At 44.5% G+C, this 26,055-nt stretch overlaps 1 protein-coding gene and 1 long non-coding RNA gene across 3 annotated transcripts; one reads left to right on the top strand and one right to left on the bottom strand.

The window, feature by feature from the left end:
• Positions 1-12,961: 12,961 nt before the first annotated feature.
• Positions 12,962-23,550, bottom strand: LOC124301239 (mitochondrial pyruvate carrier 1-like). Of its 2 annotated transcripts, none has more exons than XM_046756055.1 (3): positions 23,203-23,550; positions 22,790-22,890; positions 12,962-13,276 (listed from the first exon to the last, which is right to left on the bottom strand). In XM_046756055.1, exons 1-3 carry the CDS (start codon positions 23,262-23,264, stop codon positions 13,134-13,136), a joined length of 306 nt encoding a protein of 101 aa, XP_046612011.1. In that variant the 5' UTR covers positions 23,265-23,550; the 3' UTR covers positions 12,962-13,133. The 2 variants fall into 2 exon arrangements, with proteins under 2 accessions (XP_046612011.1, XP_046612010.1); XM_046756054.1 differs by lacking the exon at positions 12,962-13,276 and adding an exon at positions 22,103-22,341 and having other exon boundaries at positions 23,203-23,522.
• Positions 22,810-25,885, top strand: LOC124301241 (uncharacterized). The gene is made up of 3 exons (XR_006907432.1): positions 22,810-22,923; positions 23,329-23,443; positions 24,281-25,885. It is a non-coding gene; the product is annotated as an uncharacterized LOC124301241 (long non-coding RNA).
• Positions 25,886-26,055: the final 170 nt, after the last annotated feature.

Below are 26,055 nucleotides of genomic sequence, written 5' to 3'. Positions count from 1 at the left end.
CCAAAAATGTTGAAAATCAAGTCGTTCCGAACTCGTTTTCGGAGACTCAGTATTTCTGCAGTGTACACGATAAGTCCTGCTAGCTTCATCTGAAGTGAAAAAAATCAAATATTTTCTGTTAGTTAGTGAGTATAGCTAGTGGATGAACGAAGGATTTTCTTGTCTTTGATTACAACTTATTTTACAAGACAATACATCATGGTATAAAGTGCACCGAAGCTTGTAGTTTTTTACAAAAAGCTGTGCCAAGAATTCAAATTTTAAGTTTTTGAAAAAGCCCTCGTTTATTCGCTAGCTATACTCGCTTACCAATAGAAAATACTTGGTTTTTTGATTTCAGATGAAGCGCGCAAGAATTATCGTGTCCACCGTGAAAATACTGTGTCTCCGAAAACCAGTTCGGAACGACTGTATTTTCAACATTTTTGAATAAAAATTTTACGAAATACAGTACGAATATTGTTCTCTCATATAGGTACTTTAAGTTTGATTAAAATAATTCTTTTATTATATTTTAGAATAAATTATAGAATAAATGGATTTTTTGAAAGTTCAAGACCCACGTAACTTTCTAAAGCCCCGGATATTTCCATTGAGCTGTCGTTACCCAAAAGATTGTCCGAGGAATCACAGACTACGCGTCGATGCATGTCATCTAGTTTTTTTCGAAGTGTCATTTTTCGATGTAGAGCATTTTCAATCCTGCGTACAATGAAGTCGGGATCGTAGATTCCTCCGTTGAGATAGCCGTCCAACCTTCTTGACGAAAGACTCGACATCTTCTGAACAGGAAATCGGCGAGTCCCCTCGCGGCCTTTTCCTCGTATCGGAGATACCGGAACGAAGCGAGAGAAGCGGAGGGCCAAAGAGTTGGACATTATCAGAAGATTTTCAGACCGGGCGCGGCAACCAACTAGCGTTAATTAATCGAGGGCTGGCTATTTCTATCTGGGCTAATTTCCCACTTGAATGAATTCGACGCGGTCCTTGGGCGTGAGAAAGTGTTTTGACCACGCAGGGCGACGTGGCCTGGTCTCGACATCACAGCCCGAAAGTTACACGAAATTAAAATACATTTGAATCCATTCAAAGTTCCATTTGACAGTGATCGTTAATTGACTGTGATTTTTTATCGAGGAACCGAACCGGGAGTAAGTTCGTGGAATCATGGAGTCACGCCAGCCTGCGACCAGGAGGGCGGTCACGCCGTGGACACGAGCTGCCTTCGGTCAGGCAGGAAGTTGCGGGCAGGGTACGCTCTTCCCATCCAAGGTCTTCGTCATCCTTATCAGCACGGTGCAGGGCGAGTTAATTACGGCTAATTGGCATTCGGTTGTTTAGGTGGGGGCCAAAACTTGAAAGGGTCCATGTTTCGAATGGCCGATATATCGAAATTTCAAACACGTGAAAATAAAATAACGAAAGATAAATCGTTCGGAATCTTGATCAGCGAAAGCCTAACTAATTAGTAGTCATTCCAACCAATGACACTTTTGCAAATAAAGATTTCGAACAATTCATCTTACGTTATTTTATTTTCGCAAGTTTGAAATTTCGATGCATCGGCCATTCGAAATATTGACCCTTCCAAGTTTTGACCCCAAGCTGGTTTTTCCTGGCTTTTCCGAATCCCCTGCATAATGTCGCTAAGGCTTAGTTTCTATTCCCGTTTAGATTTAACTCCATATCCGTTACCCACCCTGGACGGACTAGTGAAAACTATACTTTTACCTGCATACCGATCACAAAGTTTTACAAAATTGAATTTAATACAGCGTAAGGCCAACACCATTCGCCGTTCAGCTTGAATTAAGATGTTACACTCACGACCAGCAACTTATGCCGCATTCGTAGAAAACCTAGCTCCTTTTGATTGTTCTTGATGCTGAATGATGGTTTGAAAAATAATTTCTTCTCCGACGAGCGTTAGTTATAAATACGCACGTCACACACATTCGTCCGTACGTCATATCACAGAAACGCGCCCACACACAAAATACATGTACAGGGCAGCGCATAGAATCACGCTTTGGAAATAAATATCTCAACCGCGAAGCGTGGTATCCCGCAAGAGTTCCGCTCATCCCATGGGAAGATATTATTTATAGGAGTTGGTCCGGCGTGCCGTGCATAGACAGCACCTTCTTCCTGTCGCAGACGAATAGTCTCCCCGGCCGTGGCTCTATATCTGCGAACGCTAAAACGAGACCGACCTATTTCTTAATATCGCGATGCGTGAAGGCGAAACGGGGCGACGACGCCGTATAACGTATAGCTGTGTCTTCGGCACCCTCTACGTGTCGAGCCCTTACGCTGCACCTGTGCCACCACCGAAAGACTCTTTTGCAGATCGATAACCACCTGGAATTATAGGTAGGCGTATTTTGGAATTTTTTTAATGCAAATCGTCTCGTGCAGATCTATAATCATCGGTATTTGTGAAGGGTCGGACCGGCAAATAGAAGAGAATAGAATAGTAATTTATTATCTCCATGACAATGGTGGACAAATACAAGAGAGTTACAGAGTACACTTAAGGCTACTTATAGACTAACTAACAGAGAAAAGAAAAAACAAAAGGAGAGAACAAAGACAGAGAAAAAGGTGCTGAAAGTAAGACAGGAGAGAGATTAGAGAACGACCGAACAGGATCAAAACGAGAAAACGCAGAGTAAGTTAAGGTAGGTGAAAGGCCTAGCCTGTAGTGCAGAACGGAACGGTGGCTATGGCATAAATTGCACGAGGCCAAAGTAACAGTACCAAAGGCAATAATGATGTAACCACCGTTTTTGTAATACATTTCAGCAACGTTTATTTATAATCGATTTCCCCAAGTCGTCCTGCAGGGCACGGAGTCGCCACTGCACAAGGGAGACATTTCGATGTATCATGTAGGTACAGCGTAGGCGATACACGGAGAGAGACAGAGGGACAACCGCAGGGGCGTAAGGAAGTTGTCAAAACGTGGCAGGCTCGAGAATTCGATTTCCAGAACGGGGGTCGGTTTGGCTTGGGGGTTAAATCGTGGATCAAAATCGCATCTCAGGGGTGGGCGCACGCCCCCGCATATCGGGAGACCGAACCTGCCGCCATTTACCAGAGTGTATGCGAACTTGATTCAGGCGCAAGACTCGACGACTTTGAAGAACGCAACGCGGGGGAAAAGCCTTCGGCCAGGGGCGACGTTTGACAGCGTTTCGTTTCGCCCTGCAGCCAGGCAATTGTCCCGGGACCTCGTATAGCCGTTTACAAGAGTCCGCGACAGGGTGGCGAGGATGTGAGGGGACGAAGAAGAGCCCTCGGGGGTGAGGCGAGGAGAGGCGAGAGAGGAGCCACAGCCTCCTCTTCCTTATACAGTTATACACAGCGCGCCGGAAAATCCCTGGCGGCGGTCACTCAATCATACGCTATTCTTGTCCCGCTATACACAGTTACATACCTTACACCACCCTCGACGACGGAGCATCTAGGGTCGAAGGACTAAGGAGGATGGATTTTCACCCGGCAGCCACCCCGCCGCGACATCTAATCGCCTCGTAAATGTTCCTCGGATCGGCAACGCGCGTAGAATGTGCAAAGAAGGATGCGAAGAAAAAAAAATTTGACTAATTATTGGACCGAGTGAAACAAAACGAACGCCGATGAAAAAATACACTTGCCGCGAACATCGTGGCGAACTGCCAGATGGATGGATTCGAATCGTACAAAGATTAAAAAATTAGGTACTCGTCATTTCCAAGGATACCAATATTGATAACATTAGTGCGTTGAGCTTACTAGAGATTGGGGGAAATTTTTAAAATTTGCTGTCCTATTCGTATTTGTACACGAAATATTGTTTCAAGTTCAAAGGTGATTTTCACCGACATATAATATATGTCTTTTTGCATCTACCGTGTCAAAATGTGTCAATGACCTCATGCGAATAAACATAGGTTAATATCCCTGAAAAATTGTAAAAGGGTGTCTCGAGATGAATTGACCTGTGAAATGAAGAACTAGATATTGTTCGAACCTGCGTCGGCGAAATGAGTACATAGATCCAAATGTTTGAGTTAAGTACCGTGAGTTAGCTACAAATTGCAACTGCAGTCGAGCAATAATGATGTTGAGATGAAAGCTGTGAGCTTCGTGAGTCGATACGGTATTTTTTGTCGTTACTACTTGTTGACGGCGCTATTTCTAACCAATGGTGAAAATAACGGCAAAATAGAGAGAAGTCGGATAGCTGATCTTTGCCAAAACCGATGCGTTGAGGCAATACGTTGATTCTTCGTCCGTGGATACACACGCACACCTAGTCAAATACGTATCTATGGGACGGAGGAGACACGGAGGAGGCGAAGTCGCGAGTCGGCCGGGAGTCGCGTAGCCCGCCCTTCCTTTCTTCAATCAAATTAGGAACATCAAAGTAGGTAGAGCCGATCGAGGGAGACGATCCTACATTCCGCGAGGGAGACCTTATTCCTCTTTCTTCCCGCTTCCACGGAGCAGCGTGACTCGGAATTAGCCTTTATCTCTCGAATCCGACTCCGCCTCCGCCTCCGCCTCGTCCTCGTCTTCGTCGTCACCCTCGCTCACCCGGGCCACGATCCCCGGAACCAGGAGACAAAGAACTCGGCTGCGAGTCGCTTGGTTAACCCGTCATCCTGGAAAGCCTTCCTTTATCTAACCCCGCGGAGAAACTCATCCCCCTCCCTCGCCCTCTTGGATTCATTATATTTCGCCGACACCCGTCGATTACTATCGTGCAGGGGACCTACGCTGAGAAAAAGGAAATATCTGATTCACTGCAATCTCACTACGTTGATTTCCGAGGCGCGAATCGCCACAGAGCAATGAACCCTGTCCTTTTTCCCTTGCCTACCGTAACCCTCTGCTCTGATTGTATTTTTTTTATTCTCAGCTAGAGGCTCTATAAATGATAGTAATGTAAAATTTTATGCCACACCTGGGACTCGTTTTGTCGGTCAAAGTCACCTTACTTCGAAGACTATGGTCGACCAGCTAGAACGAGTCTGTAAGCAGAGGATCAATGTCAGTCAAGTGGTTTAATCCAAGAACTGCGTTAAAAGAGCAGATATTCAGGTGGAGGCAGAGCCTCGGAATTATGGATAGAGGAATCGAACGTAGTCGCGATAGCGTCATTGAACAGAATACAGTCTCGTAATTTCCGAACATTACATTTCATACCCATAAACTGCGATCCTAAGCGATCTCACTACTGTTACAAGAATTATCTGAATACGGAGCTGTACGAGGCAGACTCTCTCGCGAAATACAAAAAAAGAAAGACGGTGCTGCAGGTGTTGATAGGATTGACGCAGACATATCGATCTTCACCTGATATAAAGAGAACGGGAATTGAGATGATCGCGAGCGAATCCTCCTTATCTGAAAAGAATGATCCGTTCGCTCCGCGTCTATCTTATACCTCGGGTAGGTTTTGATATCGGGGGCGAGATTTGACGCTTAGACAATGGCCGTTTCGCTGGCTGCGGGGCGGCGGGGCCGGGGTCGCGGGGTCGTCAGGGTGATAGGGTGGATGGTAGACCGGTGGTGGGACGGCGGGGGGGGGGGGGGGGGTCAAGTCCCTGTAGAGCGCGAAGCGCGACGGGGTGTCGGGGGCGCAGGGGCGCAGGTTCGAAGGGGCGCCTGCGCCAGCGCGCCTAGGAAAAGTGGCAGCATAAGCACCCTGGGGGCGTAGAAGGGCCGCGGGTAGGGGAAGATGTAAATGCCTCTGTGATGTATCGGATCGATGCCGCGGCATCCAGACAGCCACCGTCCATGGGGGGGGTGGGGGGGCGCGTCACCTACTACGCGTGCTAAAAACGTTCCCCCTGCTGCGTTTCTCAACCTTTCTTTCTCTCCTCTTCACCCTCCTCTCGTCATCCCAGCTCCTGAACCTCCCACGCTTTCGTTACTTTTTCATTCTCATATACCGTCGCGACGAATCGCCCCACAAAGTTCCTCTTTTCTCTTTCTCTGTCTTCTTTCCTGCTGCGGCAAGTTTCTTTTTCTTTTCTCTTACTTACTTCTCTTCCTTTTTCTTCTTCCGTTCTTCCCTGCAGTTCTTACCACCTATACCTATACCCATTGCTTTATATCAAAGTCACGGTATGTGTGCGGATATCGACAGACGAATGTGGGCAGCGGTTTTTCGAAAACTGTTGGCCCAGCGAAGTAGGCGCAGGTGTAACAAGTGTAACAAAAGTTTGAGAAACTGACATGAAATTACTACTTTCGGAACTGACTTGTCCAGGGTGAGAGAGCCGAGCTTGCGATGCGGAAGACCGCAGCCGAAAACTCCGCATGAAACAATGTAGAGAAACGGAGAAATAAACAAGAAGAAATAAGGAGAAAGGGGCGACGACGAACCCAGAAAGGATGACCGTGTAGCTCTAATCATGAACTATTCTGCCATCTGCTTGCCTCGATGGCTGCTGCAAAAGTATTCGATATACCGCATCGTACACCGTATAACTATAATACGTGACCTTATTTGTTCCGTATAACAGCATCTCCTGTGCGCATCAAAATGCGCGTTGCAAGTACTCATGCGGATCAAAGAAAAAACATGAAAGACAACGGATCGGCAGATGAAAAAACAACGGTAGATTGGCTGATTACGCGCTCATGCCAAATTTCAGTATTACGCATATAAACGAGCTACAAATCATAAGTCCCGATTCCTTGTCACGTGTCCTGCTAACGACTTCTCAATACTTCCGCGTATACGAAAATTGTAGCTGCCACGTAGCGAAGTGACGTTCGTCCGCACTGCACGTGCGTACGATGACTAGGTACTTGCAGGAAAAAAGTGACCTGCTCTGATTTCACACGCCAGTTCCCTCGGATTTGGAATTTACCCCAGACACATGTATTATGTTAAATACTTGGCAGATGTATTCGTCGATGATAATCGCAACGACGATCTGTATTATAGGTATAACATACTACTTCTCCAACGGGATATTGAGATTCGTTTGATCGAAATCTTTGCAGGAATAAAGTAGCATGCTTACCGGGGACATTCGTTACGGCTGAGGTGAAATTTCACGTAAACCGTTCCATGTGCGAGGGATAATAATCATGCATACTGGTTAATAAACCAGGGTAATTACAGATGGTACCAGTCCTTTATATTTACTGCACCGGCTGAACTAATTGGTTTCTTTTAATTACGCTATCAGTTTATAAGTTTATAGGAAAACAATATTCATAAGCCACAATAGAGAATGAAATTAACGCATTCTCTAGTTACGCTTCCGAATTATCTACATCTTCACATATCATTCTTACATCTACGCATTTTCATGATAACAGTAAATAGAAATAGGGAATGAAAATGAAGGCTATTCACTTTAAAAACTATCACTTATCACGAGAGAATATCACTGGTACCTCACCGGAGATGAATGAAGTAAATTTTAGTTTTGCCGAGCCACCTATCGCATTTCGTTCGACAGTAAATTTAAAATTGATATCAACTCACACTGAAATGCAAATCGAGATTGCAATTGGCAATGAGTAAGCTCTTTGCCGTACTTTTCGGTTGAATTTAGGAATATGTCGATTTCGAAGAACTTTAAAACAGCTCGCGACGTACGTCATTCAATTTGAGAGATATCATGTTTTTATTCTTATTTCCATAATTTACTCTATTGTTTAATGTTAATCAGTACTCGCACTAGTCGACATGACGCGCAAATTGATCAGTGAATTTTGATTCGAGATATTGGAAAGTTTTTGAAATCAGTATATTGTTGTGAACCTTTTTTAGAGCTGCTGATCAATAGTCCTACGTTCCTGACCGACGCAAGCATAGCCACGGCTTCGATCGTAGCATTGCGAGTGAAGTTTACGTGAAAATGTAGTACTGTCGATTTTCCTAGTGAGCGCTAGATCCCTCACCCCTGCTGGGAAGCTGGCTGCCCACCCTCAACATATGCGTGTGCGCTTATAGGCGTATACATACGCGTGGTACATAGAAACGTAAGCTGGTGTACGTGGACAGAGGCGGTAAATAACGTATCCGCAAACTTATGCATGCCCACGTTTGTATAATTTCTCTCGTTCGACCCCTCGCGAAGCCGTAAGGGCTGACGAACTCACGCAATCTCCCAGTTACCACCAGCACCCCCGGCGTCTCTTGGAATTGATGCGAGTCTCACACACAGACACCCCCTCCCCCGCCGAGGCTCAGGCTCCACACGCGAACCTTAGTTAGGTGGTCAGCTTGCCGCCAAAACCTTCTGCTTGCCCTCCAAATATCTCCGATTACAAATATAAATAATTAAGAATCGGTGAACTCTTCGACAAAACATAAGTTTATAATTTTTTGGTACCGGCATGTATGGGTATCGATAGACTATATGGTTTAGTTCACACAAAGTAAACATTCGTTCAAAATAACTCCAATATGTATAAGAAAGAATACGGATAGACTTGTACAAAAAAATCGTGCAGATATCTCGAACATCTCTATGCGATAGGCAAAATCTCAATTGCCACAATTCTTTTTGAGAGAACACACCCCCTGCCAATGAACAAAAATTTCTCCTTATTGCTCAGACATGGGTTTCGTCTTTAAATATTCATACAGTTTCTTATAATCTCACTGATTTTTGGTCAAATTCATCGTATTTGTCAAACTTTAGAAAATTGAAACCTCATTCGATGAAATAGAAAATGATTAATAATTAAAATTACCAACGTCAATTCGAAAATTTCAATCTTCAATAACTTAAAAAAAAATTGATCGTAATCTTTGCTGTTGGGAACGTTCAAGTGTAAAATTCTCACGCGGTCACCTGGATTTAATTTCATGGTGAATAAATGATAATTGTTAACAGCGTCGTCCATAACTTTTACCGACCCTCCCACAGACCTTACATAATTAGTTCCAATGCCACGTGTCAATTGTAACTAACTACGAGTTATAGACAAAATCCAAGAGTCCCGAGCGCACCAAGGTTTCTCTTATTGGGGTTGCGCGGGACGGAAGCCCCGTCTGCAAGGCCTCTCCCCTCTAATTCGTCGGTAGCTATGGTAACTGTGTATAAGACCGCGGCAATCAGCGGTTCGTGGAATTAACGCCAATGCCTGCAAGAAGGGTGCAAGGGTGCAGGACGCAGGACGTGCGGCGCAGGGCGCAAAGCTCGGGGAGAAGTTGAGCCAGAGGTTGGGGTGAAATATTCGCTTCTCCCTCCTCGAGCCATCCCTCCGCTCCCCCTCCGTCGCGGACTCCCCCGCCTCGGCCACCCCCAACCCTCCCTATCTTTCTCTCTCAGTCAACCAAGTCGAGCCGATCGCCTCACGCCCTCGAGGTACCGGAGGAGGCGGATTGGCGGAGGCAATACTTCATTTTTTAACTTCTCGTCGGCTAGACCCTATACAATTTCGACGAGGGTCTCGACGAGGAATCCCAGGAAGGGGTGGCCTTGGAGGAGGGTCGTGAATCGAGTTTAAAGGGCCCCGATTGGCCAAGGGCTTCACATTCTGGCTCCCCGCACGCTTTGCATACACCCCGCGCAAGCGCTCGCGCAATCGCAACCTTTGTCTGTCCAGCTTCAACCCCTCCAAACTTTTTACACACCTTTGAAACCTTACGATTCCTGTAATGGAACCGGCCCCTCCTCCATTGTCACAAAATACATGCTCGTCCTGTGTCGAGAACCGAGGAGACATATCAGTTAATACATCAAAGAATATAACGTGCGCATACCCACATTTTACCCGATGAATGAGATAGTATAGCTACGCAATCGTACGATGTACTAGAGAAATCTGCATTCATTTACGTAACCTTCGCAAGTTTGGACTATTTTTACAAGTGAGAAGGAAAATAAAAATTTTGTCTCAATAAGAGGAGAAGCATGGTTGACATAAAAACAGCAAAAATGGACGAATAAAGTACAATGTCTCGACTCAAGGGCATGATTATTGTCGTTGAAAAAAAAGTCACGCGCCAAAGACGAAGGGTTTTGGTCTTTTGGTTGATCCAGAAACGCTTCAATAATTCATTGTCAGACGTCAATAATCACATTGTTTGCAAAAAATGTGCCGACAAAAAGAAAATCCCGTAGAAATGAATCTTGTTTGTAAAGTTCGTATCGCATAAGCGCAGAGTTGCGTGCCATTATCGTAATGAAATGGAGAAAAACTGATCCGTCACACGAGATAGAAAAACGCCAAGCGACACACTGCTCGTTTCTTGATATCTCAAATATCTGGAAAATATTGATACTTCAAAAGCAAGACCAAGCCACTTTTGATGAATCTAAATTACCGTAGTGCCAGTCGTGAGTTTTGCATAAGTAGCTTAAAATGTGTATCTCAAGTTGATGCCGAACATGGTGCATGAAGGGAAACGCGCAGTATGTAGGCTCAAGAGTGAGTCACCGGTTGGTCCAACTTCCCCACAGGCTGTGCGTTGCCCAGGCCGGCGTCTGTTCTTTTCTTTCTTGTAATCTTGCTTTTCCCGCAAACGGGCAGCGAGGCGTTAATTCAACGGCATTGATTGCCGAGAGCTGCCCCAACCTCGGTCTCCGAATGCCTACTTCCCCTTCAGGAGATCCCGCTGCCCCTTCTCACCCAACCACTTCCGCCTACCACGCATTGTTAGCACGGCGTCCTCGTTTCCGGTCACTTACAATTTTCTTTTTCGGTTTCTGTATTGTTTCTTTTTTTTTCTTATTACAAATCTTGCACAGAACACTCTGTGTTTAAGAACTTCTTATGTTCATTTGACGATTTACTATGAATAGAGAGAATTGGACTGCAGCACTGAATAAGCTTAGCAGATTATTTGAACCTCTCTACATTCTTCAATTATCTTTTAACCGTTTACGCTGTTTGGTTTTTAACGGCAAATTATTTCAGACGAAAAATTAACCTTCAGCTGCAAGGAATCCATTCTATCATGTTTGATACTATAGGTTAAATCCTGTAGCGTACAGAGTAAACCAATTTTAACGGGCCACTCTGGGATCATTAATAATCGCAAGTATAAAACACTTGACAGTTCTGTACCTATTTGGGGCCCCATATTGAATTGAAACCTTTAACGTCAGTTAGTACAACGCCCTTTGGACGGGGTCATCCCGCTTATTGCTGTAAAAATGATGAGTGGTTTAACCGATGGAATTTATTCGGCCTGAATTCAAATCGTTGCGAGACCATGCGGAATAAGCTCCCCCGTCGAAGGTGGCTGAACTTCGCTATCTGCCAGTACCTGTCACTACCTGTCGACTTCGTCGTTTCCTACATCTGGTGATGGTATGGAGTCCCTGACAAAATTGGACACTCTACAGCACTGATTTTTGCCGAAACACAGTCATACAGTATTGATCACAAGTAAACGAGTGATTTAGAAGTGAACAGCAAAAGTGTCGACCGCCAACGACGACTTCAAACATGTCGAATCCTCAGGCACAAAATCATGATTAAGGTCAGCCCAGATGAAAGATATACATAAATACCTCTGTATAGTTATGTATTAAAGACCTGGTGTGTAGCCCTGAGAGCGAGTGCTGGAGAAATGAAAGAAAATGACACGGGTAACGAATAAAATATATAATACGATAGTTGCCTACATGGAATGCAACAAATTATAGGTAAATACAAAGTAGCTTACTCTTAACCCGAGTCCCATGGTACGATAAAGTCGGTCGAATTGAACAAACACACTTTGCTGTGCAGAATACCGAGAGTAAAGAGAGAAATAATTAAATTGAAGCGGATATGATCAGGCAGTTCCAGCAATTTGGAAGGGTAGTACAGATCAATGACAAGTGAACAAGAGAAAATGACTTGAATTAATATGAAAGTCGGAGAAACCAGGGTACCAAGGAGGTACCTTCGGTCTTCAAGTCAAGAGGATGTACATATAGGGGGGATAAAGACAGGTGAAATTTGCATGTAGGGGCAAAATTTGAATAAGTGGCAGCAGATTTGTGTCCTGGGAGCTGATGGCTGAAGGGCACCAGAATCCTCTCGCGAAGCCTTGGCTGCTGGGCGACCAGGGCCAGAGCCAGGGCGAGGGAACAATCGGGATGGACCATCAGTCCTGCTATTTCACCCCTGTAATCCGTTCTTAAGCAGCGCCCTCTTTTTTTACGGCGCCCTGGTTCTCGCTTCGCAAAGATAGCGCGCAGGCTTTATTATAGATTGACCCCCGCACTCGACCTCGCCCCGAGTCTGGGCTTTCCCTTTTCGTCTCTCTCTCTCTCTCTCTCTCTCTCTCTCTCTCTCTCTCTCTCTCTCTCTCTCTCTCTCTCTCTCTCTCTCTCTCTCTCTCTCTCTCTCTCTCTCTCTCTCTCACTCTTTCCCCATTTCCTTGGTCCTCTCATCCTCTCCTTTCTACGCGACACGGGGGCCCCTCGGTCCGCAAATGTCTCGACCGGCAGCGTTCGCTTTTGCGTGGGCCAACATTTATCTCTATCGTTTGCATCAACCGAATGACCAGCTTTGCTATTTTCGTACGAATACCCCTCCGCACCCCGGCACCCCCAGCTATTCTGTTCGTCCCGCTGTATAAGTTAGAACATCGCACCACCACTTTCCCTTTCCGCTAATGTCTTCTCTCTTCTGGACCTTGCATCGATCAAATTTCACCACTGCGAAAACCAACAGGCCGACAATGCAACCGTCTGTACTTCAATTTACATCACGATTCAAGCACAGTAATTCAATAATTCGCTGAAATACTCATTCATTTGTATCGTCACATTATACTATGTTGTGACAATATGTTCTAACCTTGTACCAGTCTCTTCAAAAGGTGTTCAAGTTTTGTAATCGGGAGACTCAATTTCCAGAAATCTAAACATAACACATCGCAAGAGAGAATTTTTCCCGAAACCAATGACAACTATGTCCTCGACACATTGTTAGCAAGGGTGCTTTCTTATTTAGAAACACATCAAAAAGTTCGTATGTTATTGCTATCATGCAGCTTACAGATTTTTCGCAAATAATAGTAAGAAAAACGCTTTGAAAGTTTAAATACAATTTTTCCAATCAATTCGATTTTACAATCACAGAGCCACTTGATTTTATATACTTCCTTTCGAAAATACAATGCGTACAAAATATCAGGGATCGAGAGACCGAGCCTTCGAGAATTTTGCTCACCATTTCAGGGCGTAGGGTAAAAGTGCAGAAGGGGGAATGAGACTGGGAATAAATATCCCCAGCTGCGCGTTGTTTGCGTGTTTCTTCGGAATCCATAATAGGAGCCCATCATCCGTGGAGCAGCTAGGGGGCCGGCCGCCTGCGCAAACAATAGAAAAATCATATATTGACGACAGTTTCAGGAAAACTTTTCCAATCTTTTCGTATATATCTCTTGCACGCTTTTGAATCGCTTCTTATATCGTCTCAGGGATGTAAAACTATCCAGCAATTACCAAGGAGATACGAGATGGTATCTCGCTAATTCTATTTTACTACATGTTATACTTATACATTATACATATTTTTCCCGAATGGTTGTTTTTTTTCTTTCTTTATTCTGCTTTTTGCCAAATTTTATGATCTGGAAATGATTGAGAGAAACTATTTCCCCGGAATTTACTTTTCGGAGCCCAGTCAGGTTTACTGGCTTTTCTACGTAGTTTACAGTTTACAGAGCTTTTCTATGTAGTTTCCCGCGCACGCAAGGTTGCGGGTCTTGCGCGCGAGCAGCAATAATGCATTAATTATGGGTGATTCTTACACCGTGCTCGGCAACCACTGTAACATATACGGTCAAGCACAGCTGGTACCCTTAATTACACGGAGGATGGAAAAAAGTATTCGAGCAAACTTTCTATGGCCGAAAAAAAAAAATAAAAATGAAACGTAATGTCTGATCCAAAATCAGATTCACCTTGAATATTTTCAGATTTTATTTTGCGATTAGTATTTCATCAGTATACCTAGCCGAGTAACATTCAAGAAGTATATTTTTATAACCTCACCCTCACCTCTATGAACAACTTATTCCACGTTTTATGTATAATATAATCTCTTTAAACAATTACCTTCCACACGACCCCCGGATAATGTTCCAACGGTTAAAGTTTCAGCGTGAATGACGGGAGGAGGTCGAGGGGAGGTGCAGAGCCAGGAATAAGGGGCGTCAATTAATCTCGTCTTGGTATCTCACGTTTCAAGCCCTCAGCCCAGCAGCGACACGAGAGCCGAGGGTGTGTGGAATCTTCGTACGAAAGTTGGTTCGCGTTTGTCCGGTGGTGATTCATAATTTGGATGAGCCGAAATGCGGAGGGCACGCGGTGGATCGGGTCGTCTGGCTGTCCAAAGCTGTTTAATAATGCCCAAGCTTTTAGGCCTATCTCGCGAACACAGATGTACGTACCTCTCTATTTCGCGCAGTGTGTGGATGGAGGACGAGGGGCGGGTGGGCAAGGAAAGGAACGGGCCGTGTGTGCGGGCTCTGTCATAAAAGCGGCCCATCCCCCACCCGTTGCCACTACCGTAAACGAGGTTTCTTTTAATTAAACTGTCCCCCACCCCCGTGGCTCGGCTCGCTATAGGTACAACGCAACCCTCGCGAGTGCTCGCTGTAGCCTTCTCGCTTTTTTCCTCTATTCTGGAACTCTACTACGCCCTTGGCCGCATGCATCTTTCTCTGTCTCCACCCCCTCAGGCGGGCGAGGGGGGTGGTGAACCGTCGAGACGTAACAACGCCGGCGGCCACGCGTTATCAGTGCCCGCCAGGGCTGGTCCTTCCTTCTCTTTCCCTCGCCGCTTTCACCCACAAGACGTCGAGCTGCTCGATTCCTCGGCTAAACTTGATATTGACATCGTAATGCCAATTCGAACAGATACGATATTAAAGGAAATTGGAAATTACGTTGAGACGTCGGAGATAACGCGAAAGGCTAGCGTCGTATACCTTTCCTTATACACGTTATACCTTAAGCCTAACCGTTGCTCTGCTTGCGCGATATCACGCGTCCCCTTCTTCCCCCTCGTCGCGCCGTTCGCCGCATGTCGTTTTTCCGAATTTGCCGTACTATCGCGAGGTTCTGGCTGTCGTCTAGTCTGCGATATTATACTTGTACTATAAAACCTTCAGCGCGTAACACTGTTTCCGTATTTCTGTAGGGTTTACACGCATTCCGCGTCACGGGCGTCTAGAATAGAAACGGGTAAAGTAGGCGAGAAGGAACAAACGCGATGGTTTTCAATTTTCCACTCCGCACCACTCGCTCGGGTAACTAACAACGAGAACCGTCTTATACAATAGTTAAGAAATAGCAAACTATGCACGAAAATAAGTATAACCGTATGCGTATATGCAAACCGTTGTATTACACAACGAAAAATTACCCATAGTAGGCGCACGGGAATTTCAATTCGTAATATCATAGAAGTTGAATTATTTATAGAAATTTCTTACGCTCTTCCACGTTCCTCATTTCTAGACAAATAACGATTTTCCAATTTTCAGTGGTAAATAAACTACATCAATATAAAAATCAATGCGAAATATACATTTTTCTAACGGCCAGTGCCTGAGTCGACTGGCTTGGATTGAAATGGATGGATGGATTGATTTAATCGACAGCGAGACACATCGATATTCTCTGGGGGTAGGACCTTAATCGGGGTACAACTGATCTTCGAAAAGTAAACAACAAGCAAATGTCAACTTGTCGAACTTCCACAAATTGCCATCAAAGTGCTGCCGCTATAATCGCTCCCTTGATTATAGCTGTAGCTGAGCTAATCCTAAAACGAACGGAAGGTCCGAAACTGCAGTTGTTATGCTCTGACGCGACGATTGTTGCAAGAGAGTAAAGATTGGAGACTCGAACGGCTGTTGCCGCTTGAGCGAATCTCGGTTCTTCCTTTTATAATCAAACGACCCATTGTCTTAATTTTTGCGTGCCGGTCGTCGTGGATGCATGGTGGCCGGCTAACCAGACACCGATACGGTGGCCCTTAGCCGTTGGTCAGACGGAAGGTTCAGATCCCTCGTTGTGGGCGCATTCAATTGGCTAACGAGCTTCCGTGATTAGCCGAGCGTTGGGTGGCTGATCTCTCCCCATCGCCCTAGCCTCATTATCGGAGACCCGTAATTTAGCCGGATCGCGCACGTTCCTCCGTATACCAACCTACGTATTTATACTCGGACGAGTTGACCATGCGCAGGACGCCGGCACACTTTTCACAAGACGCGGTCATCTGCGAATCCTGCAACGCCCGGACCCGCGGTTGTTCCTCGTTCTGAATTTAAAACTAGGTTGCTAGGCGAATCAGCGATGCGATATTTCGATCGCTAGGTGCTGATCTGTTGGCGGCACGCTTAACCGAGCTTCTACAATTTCAAACGGAAGCTCATTCGGTATCTCGGTAATCCAAGACATCACGGTATTGCCAATCATTGGAAGTTGATGCTAATTTCGACACGAATGATTCACCCGAATTTCAGCCAGATGTGTCTCGTTTGTTTACTCTGAAGATATTTACTTGAGAAACATTAAAACCATGGTGACACGGGACACCTGAGTCGAATAGACAAACTGTAATTAGACAAGAATGAAATCTTTTGAAGTAATTCCGTGATCCACAATTAGCTTTTCCTCAAGCCTGCCATAGAACGGTGCCTGCGAGGAAGGGGAATGAATCTGAAGCTGAACGTGACGGTGGAAAGCGGAAAGGACGAAAAACGACAGAAATTACGTTTCTATTCGACTCTGTGTGCAAAACACGTATACGTATAGGTGGAAGTCGATGCCGAACGGACGGACGGACGGAAGGACGCGGGGGCAGGGTGGTAGTCGGGTGAATTGTAAGGAATTGAAGATTGAATGGAATGAGGGGAGGACTCTTTTAAAAGCAAAAGCCCTGGCTGGCTGGCTCAGAAACTGGGATTATCTAAAAGCGGTTGAAAATGTTGTTACGGATAAACTGCGTAAAGGGAAAATCAGTTAACCCCGGAATCGGGTACAGGACAAATCCACAGGACCGGCCCGCCTCTTCGGATACATATTTCAGGGGAAGATGATTCAATCACTCGCAAAATAGAAAGATAAGCAACGGTTGGTATGCCCATACACTACATGTTATGCGTAACGTTGTTGCGAGAATTATAAACGGTAGGTTGTAGAACCCGGTTTACAATTGCAGATCAAGATCAATACATATGTGCCCGGAACTAACCTGCGAAATTAGATTTCTCTTCGTTTGTTTGTTTTTTTTTTTCAAGCTGCAGAATTTCCACGTAAGACTGGCGATCGTCGTATTCGTGGATGCTTGCTTTTAAATGGCCCAAAATCTCGAATATATTATACACTCATGTGTCCAATTCCGTTCTGCAATCAATGTAAAGATATTCGATTAAAATTACATTCTGGTCACAGGTGAACGGGTCGAAATAAATGTGATAGCATCTCTTCAGATGGCGTCTGAATAGAATTAAAAAAAGTAGAACCGGAATAGGAAATGGAGTCGGGGGTTTGACCCTGGCTAAAACGGAGCGGTATGTGTTCAACGTCACACATGCTTGATAATGATTTTTAATGGACTAATAGTCCGGTGAAAAGATGAATAATTAATTCCTTGTGAGTGATGTCCAACGAATAAAGTGCTCAAGGTAAGGTCGAGGTGATTGCGATCGTTGTTAGTTTTAATTACCTCCTTCCTCGTCACTGCGGTTTGTCGACCGGACAGATGAATAACAGTTTCGAGGCCTCCCACAATCCCGGACGCCGGCGGCTGCTATGCCGCGTTACTTGTCAGTTTATACTTGTACGAAATCTAATTCCAACTCATTGTCAGAAGCGAAACTGATTCGTAACAGGCAGAAACGACTTGATTCAACGTTCGCGGATGTTATTCCCAGACACGTGTATTGCCATTACAGACCCGTCCGAAAAATGATCTTCGGACGACGGTTTTCGAAAGAGACCTCCCATGCGGACCTGTCTAAATCTCGCTTCATTGATTAAAATGCTGTGTCAAGATTACCGCATGCTTATTGTATCCGAGTGTAGAGTAGGAAATGAAGAATACAAGGAGAATAATTATTGGCTGTACGCGGCAGTGACCACCGCGCATGAAGGGATTAATTAATATTCGACTCGCGTTATCGGTGTTCGTCCGCGGGCTTCCTTCTGCCCCCCCTCCATGGAACTCTCGCGGTTCTTTGGAGCGAACGCCAATAGAACCGTAGAACTGCGATTGCATTGCAAATCTGACCACGTATTTGTCCGAGTGCAATTAGCGATTTAACTCTTGGAGAGAATTTAAATTTTAATTGATTTATTTATCAGCGCGCTGGCTGGCTCCTCCGATCGAAACAAAACGCGTCTTCTTGACGTGATCAAATCACTGAAGTATTCGCCGCCGCAGATACGCCGCTTACGCGAAGATATGCCGACGTGCCTCGACGCTTCTACCACCTTATTGTACTCGCTTCGCGTATGCTCACGTACCTTACGGCCTATGCAGGCATTTATTTGTATGCAAAAAATTAGCACCCGCTTCTTCGCAGCAACGAAGTGGTTAAAAATCTGTCGTATTTTTATTTCTCTGCGTAGGCATCCGTACAGGCAAATAAAGAAATTGGCGAATCTGCCGTCACTACCGGCTTCGCAAATCCATATCTTTTATCCGATGGTAAAATTTGAATGTTGACCAAAAGTTCCGGCGCGGATAAATCTCTACGAGATTTGTAAACTATGTCGGATTGTCAGTCATCCCAAGGCTTCTCACTTTACACTGATTTTAAATGGGTGAAACGTACGATATGCAGAAATTGGTGAAATCGAAGACACAAAAATTGAATTACAAGGCAGACGTACAAAAGCGGTGAAGCAGAGGATCGTCATCCCTTCTCGTTCGAAACTTGTTGCGAATCACGGCGGACTTTGCCATTTTCTTTGTGATTCTTCAGCTTCTTCTTACCGTTGATTGATTCCTTGTTAATTAAAGGGATGGAGGGCCGAGCCGGACCTTCGCCAAGTTGCACGGACGGGCGAATGGACAGGCGAGCGGGTGGGACGGACGGACCGATGGGAGAACACTCGCCCACGAGAATACCGAGAATGCGTGGAATAAGAATGTCGTTTGTCCGCCGTGGGATGATGAAAAAAAAAAGAAAAGAACGAGACACAAGAAGAAGCAGAGGAGCAACATATGATGTACAAAAAAACGTTATTCGGCCAAGGACAAAGGAAATAGAAAGGTTCGCCTGGGTGAGGGGCGATGGGGTGACATAACACTTTGCATATAGAAGTCATGCTAATGCAGAATCCCTGCGACGCGACGAGAGGATCTCCTGGAATCTATCGAGGTAAGAATGCATCTCCAAAAATGCTGGCAGCCAAACGGAAAGAAGAGACTTTTTTCCAAGCTGTGACATCCCTTGAAGGGTCAAACCTAGCTAAGAGACTCTTTGCGTTGCGGTTGTCCCAATAACACGCCAATGGTCGTAAATGAAATAAGCCAAATTGGCGATGCTGCCACCACCGCCCATTCGCCAATCAGCCTTAGCAGGTATAGCGCGAGGTCCCCTTATCAACCCAGGGTGATATCCCAGAAATTCTAAGGACCGAAGATTGGAGTCGGGGTGAGTAGAGTTTAAACTTCCGGGTGGTCCTAGTCCGGTTGGCTGGAGTCCAAATCTGTTCGCGGGCCGATGAGACGAGCGAAGGGATATAAGGATCGGTGCAGTGGTATGAGGAGGGTGGAAGTCTTGGCGAAGACCTCGGCAAATATTTAGTTAGTCTTTGATGGGCAAGCGGTGGACGAGGACGAAGACGCGGCGGATACGTCAGCGGGGATCGGAGCTGCAGGCGGACAGGAAGACGGAGACGGAGACGCAGACCGAGGGAGCGCCCGTTCGCCCTGGGGAATGCCGGGTATTTTTATTGGTTCTACGGAACGGGGCGATTCGTTTGTTTCGGGAAGCCGATCAGCCGGAGCAGCGACTGATCTCGCATGTATTCCCTGTGATCTGCGAAGCGTGCGGTTGCCTCCGCCGTACCGAGCTCCTCCTCGGGACCCACGCGAGGGTTCGCGGGGAGCCTGCGCTACGGAGATAGCGCCTTATACCTACTTCGGCTCAAAGACGGGCGCTAGCTCGTCCTCCGTCTCCCCCTCGTCATCCCTCGCCTGCCCCAGCGATCCTCTATCCTCCATCCCCGGATCCCCGGAATGCCTGATCAGTTGCCGACATCTAGGAATTGGAGAGCTGATCTTGAAACGCGCGGATCTTGTTGCTGTAATATAAATCGACGATCGACACTACCGGTAACGGCCGTCCAGACTGCATTTACAGCCAACTTGTCGAAGCCCCTTGTAAACGGATTGTTTTGATTAATATCTCCCAAGATAATGGCGGTGAAATTAGAAAGCCGACAGACAACGTAACTCTCTGATTGATTACGTCTTTTTTCGAAACCAGCTACACGATCGTTTTTCATGACCAGTTATATAGTCGGGAAATTCAGTTTTCGTTTTAAGGAATGCAGAACAATAAGAATATTAAACTTGTGTAATCTGTTGGGATCGTTTGACGATTCACCCACCTGAAGCGACCTTTTACATTCGTCTCTAAGATTCCACGTCTCGAATTACCTCTAGTCAGCCCTTGGAAGTTTCTTCGAAGAAATTTGAGTCACAGGAACTTCCATCAGAATTAGATCGGCTCTACCTGAATCACCCTCTACGTACGTCGTAACTAGTGACGGGGGTGGGGGTGGGAGTTCGAGGCTGCTATGCCAGCGCCGATAGCTAAATTATTCGCCATCCCCGATCCTCGACTACGTGAATATATGAACGAAGTAATAACTTATTTTTCCCCGATGCTAGTCCGTTTGGGGTCACATTTTATGGGGACTCTGGCTATATAACAAATGCTAAGCCACTCTGGTGTCGCAGCCATCATTGCCCGGCCGCCGCATATATATAAATTGCGTGCCTGCCTTTATCATACACGTATACGCGGTAAGCGCAAGTATGCGTAGGGGTGTATAACGAAAACTTCACCAGCCTCTCTCCGAGAATAAATATATATGACCGTATTAGCGTTTTTGCCCCGTTTTTTTCGTTACTTTTTTTTTTTCCTTTTCTACTCCTGCCATTTCTCGTAAATCGACTTTTTTTCGCTCTAGCATACTTGCATCTGATCGAGGTGACCGTCATGCGTGACGTCATTCCCACTGCAATTTCCTCGATTCCTGACAGTCGTTATACCTATAGGTGTATTACTAGGCAACGTTCGGCTAGTTAAACGGTATCTCATGTCTGCTTTGAAAAATGTCTCACCACTATAAATGCAGCTTGTAAGACTTGAAATGGTCTAGGACAAATTAAAAAAAAAAAACAAAATAACATTTAGTTTCTTTCGATACTTTATGAGCAAAACTCGGAAGTGGAATAAATTTTTTGAGCATACATTTTTATCGGTATAATATTAGATTATATCAATAGAAAAGTAAGACTGGTTCTGGACGCAGAACCCGATATCGATATTTTACTAACATTTTTGACCGCTTCACATCTCAGACACAATTCCTTTTTTAAGGTTGAGCGTTATCCCCACTCTAGTTAAATTTCTTGTTCATCGAAAAAAATCCGCAGCATTTTTGTTCCGGGGTGGGATGGTTAACCAGAGTAGGGATAACCCCCAACCAAGAAAAAAGGATTTTTATCCGAGCTGTGAAGCGGTTCAAAATGTCGGTAAAATGTAGGTACTGGAATCTGTATCTAGAACCGGCCGTACTTCACTACTTATACCTCAAGTGGAGGAAAAGCTAAAGCTTTGCTTTTTTCACACCTGGAGTATTATTTACAGCCATTCGTCGCCAACCGTAGTGTTAAATGGTAACCGCGATCAGCTACCGAAAAATAATAAGTTTCTGTCGTAGACATGGATTATGGATATTATATATTGCAAGATATGCCCAATGACTGATATTCCTTTCGTAGGTAATTTAGTAAATGTGTGCTATGAATTAATTACGTGTACATGACAAAGTATAACAATTATAATGATAATTTATATCAGGACATAATTTGTACAAAATAAATGTTGAATACACCCTTAACTTTCGAATTTCACTATTCTTTCATTCTTTCTTTCTTCTCTTCTACACTCCCTTTACTTTCTTTGACAGTTGGCGTTGTCCTCGCTGTTGGATGGGATATTCTGGTCAATCACTGGGCCCGGAAGAAAGCTGAGTTTATTGTGATACCGCAGGTACCGAAAGCCCTGCACCAGCTGAGCGTTCATATTTACAATGTGACAGGCGAACAACAACATGTTACGCGGATTCACTCTCAGTGCAAACCTCATCGACATCAACGAATAGAAACTCAATGCTGAAATTGTTAGTTTACAAATTATCGACAAAATTCGAATACACAAACAGGAAATTTCAGATTTAAGTACTGTGACATTCGGAGGGATTTTGAACGTAAATTGGTTCACCTATAAGTAGTAGTAAGTGCAGTCAACGTTATCTAATAACTAGCGACGATAGTGTTCTGATACGCAGTAAGAGCCAAGAGGACAGGAAACGAAGCTTGCGAACCATTTGATCGAGGTTAGTTACAGCATCAATTCTAATTAACTTGACATTAGTGATAACCAGAGCTGATGATAAGCAACGGAATAACGTATGTCATCCCGCACATCGCAGTCAAATGGTAAGTGTATTCACTATTCAGGCAATGAGAAGTGTATTCATTCTATCATTCAATGAGCAACGACGGTATAAGTGTGATGGAAATTATGTGAAAACCAGTTGCATTCAGAACCGTTACTTACCTACTGTCATGTTACCGCTAATGTATTTTGGATCCTTTGTCATATCAAGAATTGAAGAAATCGGTATGGCCCAATTTAACGCTGGAGCCAAAAAGTGTGTGCTGCAACGTAAACGAGTGAATTTAATCCCATTGGTAATATTTCATCGATCACCGATTTCCCTATATAACCAATAAGACTTGACGTTCCTATTTAAATAATTGAAATTTAAGTTACAAATGTCGTAATCAGGTTGATATGAATCAGAATCGTTCAACGGATGACGTTACACAAATCCATCACTTGTCATTGTTCCGTTATTATTTGACAGTTATTTGCAACTATCAGAAACGGTGTGAAATAACTAAAGTAAAGGTCTCATAAGAACTGTTCTCAAAAGCATTGATCGTGATTATAGAATTAGGACTACGAACCTGAGAAAATAATTGCGCCATTCCTCGTTGAAAATTGGAATCTTGATACGGTATCTTGACATGGTGGCAGAAGTAACCTACTATCGACCTAAAATTTTATTTTTATATCTTTGATTCTATTCACAGCTCCGTCATTCGTGCGTCAATAACAGAATCGTGAACCAAGAGCAGTTATATCTCGTGATGTGACATCAACACTGACAGTAAATCAACCACACTGTCGCTATACTTATTCACTACGGTGAGTAATTCAAGTGTAGGTATCTTTCTGCAATTGTCTTAAGCCTTGCCCGAGTCGTTTATTGGCGAATTTCAACTGTGTATTGCAACACTGCGCAATGTGTATTTCACATTATCAGCTGTTTAGATACATTCGCGATAATATAGACTAGTGGATTTAACGCGCTACGAGATAATCGCGAGATTGTGTCGGTCAGCTCGTATCGCGAAGAGGTCATTGCCAACTAGGAGTTTGTTATGGCAAACCAGTAAACCGTTTCGGTGTTCTTCACTCACTCGATATCAGTCGATGCTATCACAAGCTGTAAACCGTATTGCAACAGACGGCAGTAAACTACCGCGTCTATCCTCGGCATCGTCGTGGCATCACAAACTAATTTTTCAATCCTAAAAATCAATCTTTGTTTCAAGAAAATAGTTTCGGTAGTTATTAAAATCTATGAGGCAATCAAAAACTAATGCAGTTTTTTTTTTTTTTATGCCATCTGATCTCAATGATTAGTAAGTCTAAGATAAAGCAAAATCCAGACAAGACTATAAACTCAGAATAGAAACTCCATATACCGGAATTTTTATATTATTTCAATGGTATTCGAAACTATTTACGTTAACAATTAACAAAGTTTTTTAACGAATGCCAGAATGGATAACTTTTCAGAGGAGGCGACTAGAATAGTCATCGCGATTTGCAATAAATTATAGTCCGAAAAGGATCACCAAGGATACGTTTCGTTCCTAGTAAAACAATATTCATGGTCATTGTGAATCAATTATTGTCCGTAGAACATATAACAGTAAAAATGAATCAAATTTAAAGGATAACTTTCCCTTATTATAGATTGTCTGGGAAGCGGAGATCTTCTTATTTTTCCTCTTCTGACGACTGTCCCCGTACGTAATAAATGCATGGGTTATTATTTCGCGCGTGTAATATTGATGGCGTCATGAATGTTGCATGGGGGTACGAGGCGTCCCAAGGAGATGGAAAGGAGAGCAGCGGGGGAGGTGGTGAGGGTAGCAAGACGAACACGGGGCTTCGAGGATGCCTGCGGGTGCCTGGGGGTGCATGCGCGAAAGCTGCTCTCTGTTATTGATCCAGCGAGCCTTTCCACTGTTGTGGACCCCGCTCAGAATTCAGGGCCGTGCCAATGGACTCGAGGAAATACAGAACTTTTCTCTGATCTGCCTGCGCTCACTTCAAAATTGAGACAGCCAACACGGTCGGTGATCCGATAATCATTAGTCTCAACTTTGTCCTGGAACTCTAGGAGCAGCGACTCTTCCGTCGACTCTTTGAGAACTATGACATACTTCGTGCAAACGTCAGCAATGACGCATATTATTCTCACCTATACTGATTTAAGGTACCTCAGCATGAGAAAGTCACATTTCACACTCCGCCCGTGTTTATTTGGTGAACATTTCGGTAATTCGAGATGGACGAAGATATGATCGTTGTTCCATTTCAAAATCGTCTGCATGGCGATGGTATATTTGTTACCGACGAATAATTGAAATAATCGTGATACATATCGTTTACATGACGCGTTAATTAACAAACACAGTTGTAATGCGCGAAAGTAAAAACGTCATGAACAAATATGCCAAAAGTCCTGCAATGAGTAAGATTGATAATGGAGAAGTCAAGCACAACGAGTGTGAAAATTAATATAATTGGTGAAAATAAAGATGATTGCAAACATCGTTCGGCAATCTTTACCTCCTACGCTCCTGGCAAAGATGCAGCAGCGGTGGCAGCGGCAGGAGAAAAAGGAACGGTACCATTGGTTGGGTGGATGGCCGACCGGCCCCTGAATATGCATTCGCGACTAGAGCGAGGCGTTGTCCCCTTCAGAAACCAAATACCCTTCGCACCCCCGACGGACCACTCAAGGGTATTGCCACTGTTTTCTATTTCGACTCTCGTCGCCAGGGACTTGGCGTCGAGCATTTCACTCTCGCCGACCACGGTCTTTGCGACTCTGTTCTTTCCACCTGCGTGCAGGAACACGACAATTTTTTCTGCCATCTTTTTTTATATTGGGAGGATTCCTTAAAGGTTAACGATATGAACGACGCTCTCCCGGCGGGTCGGCAACTGAAATTATATCTGGCGTACTTACTGCATGTTATGTGTAACTTCAGTTGCCTATCTGCCAGCGAGCCATCATTCCCATCGTTAACCCTCAAGGAATCATCCCGGTGTAAGAGCGGGTAATTGCAAAAGCAATTTACACGTGTTTACTTAAATACGGCAATAAAAATTACTAGGAAATGTCTTTGAGGGTTTTCAATGTAGTCACTTGTAAGCCATATATGTTTAAGATACGGTTACCACTGGTTATGAAAAACCGGGAATTTAGAGACGGACTGTAAGGACTTGGAAAAATCATCTTTTAATTAGTCATGGAATTTTTTGGCGGGGGAGACCGAGAGAGATTAAAGCTTTACCCATGAAGAAGCAAACCTCTATGTCTAATTTTTTCGTCGCATGTTCGATCCAGTGACCATTGAATGAATAGTCAACACGTTTTTGAATACCCTTCGATTCGCAGCTTCATTTATTAGATGATCGAATTGGCACTAACAGTTCACGCTCGAATAGTCAGAGAA

The sequence above is a fragment of the Neodiprion virginianus genome, chromosome 3 (assembly GCF_021901495.1).
Source record: "Neodiprion virginianus isolate iyNeoVirg1 chromosome 3, iyNeoVirg1.1, whole genome shotgun sequence".
Lineage (NCBI taxonomy): Eukaryota > Metazoa > Arthropoda > Insecta > Hymenoptera > Diprionidae > Neodiprion > Neodiprion virginianus.
This window is presented reverse-complemented; position numbering and strand designations above follow the sequence as displayed.

What these genes read in the sequence shown, in the direction of transcription:
- LOC124301239 (XM_046756054.1), bottom strand. Translation starts at nt 23,264, where the DNA reads ATGTCAAGATACCGTATCAAGATTCCAATTTTCAACGAGGAATGGCGC. An exon ending in TGGCGCAATTATTTTCTCAG is followed by an intron (nt 22,891 to 23,202) that starts GTTCGTAGTCCT and finishes TTTACGTTGCAG; the next exon opens with CACACACTTTTTGGCTCCAG. An exon ending in TAGCGGTAACATGACAGTAG is followed by an intron (nt 22,342 to 22,789) that starts GTAAGTAACGGT and finishes TAACAATTTCAG; the next exon opens with CATTGAGTTTCTATTCGTTG.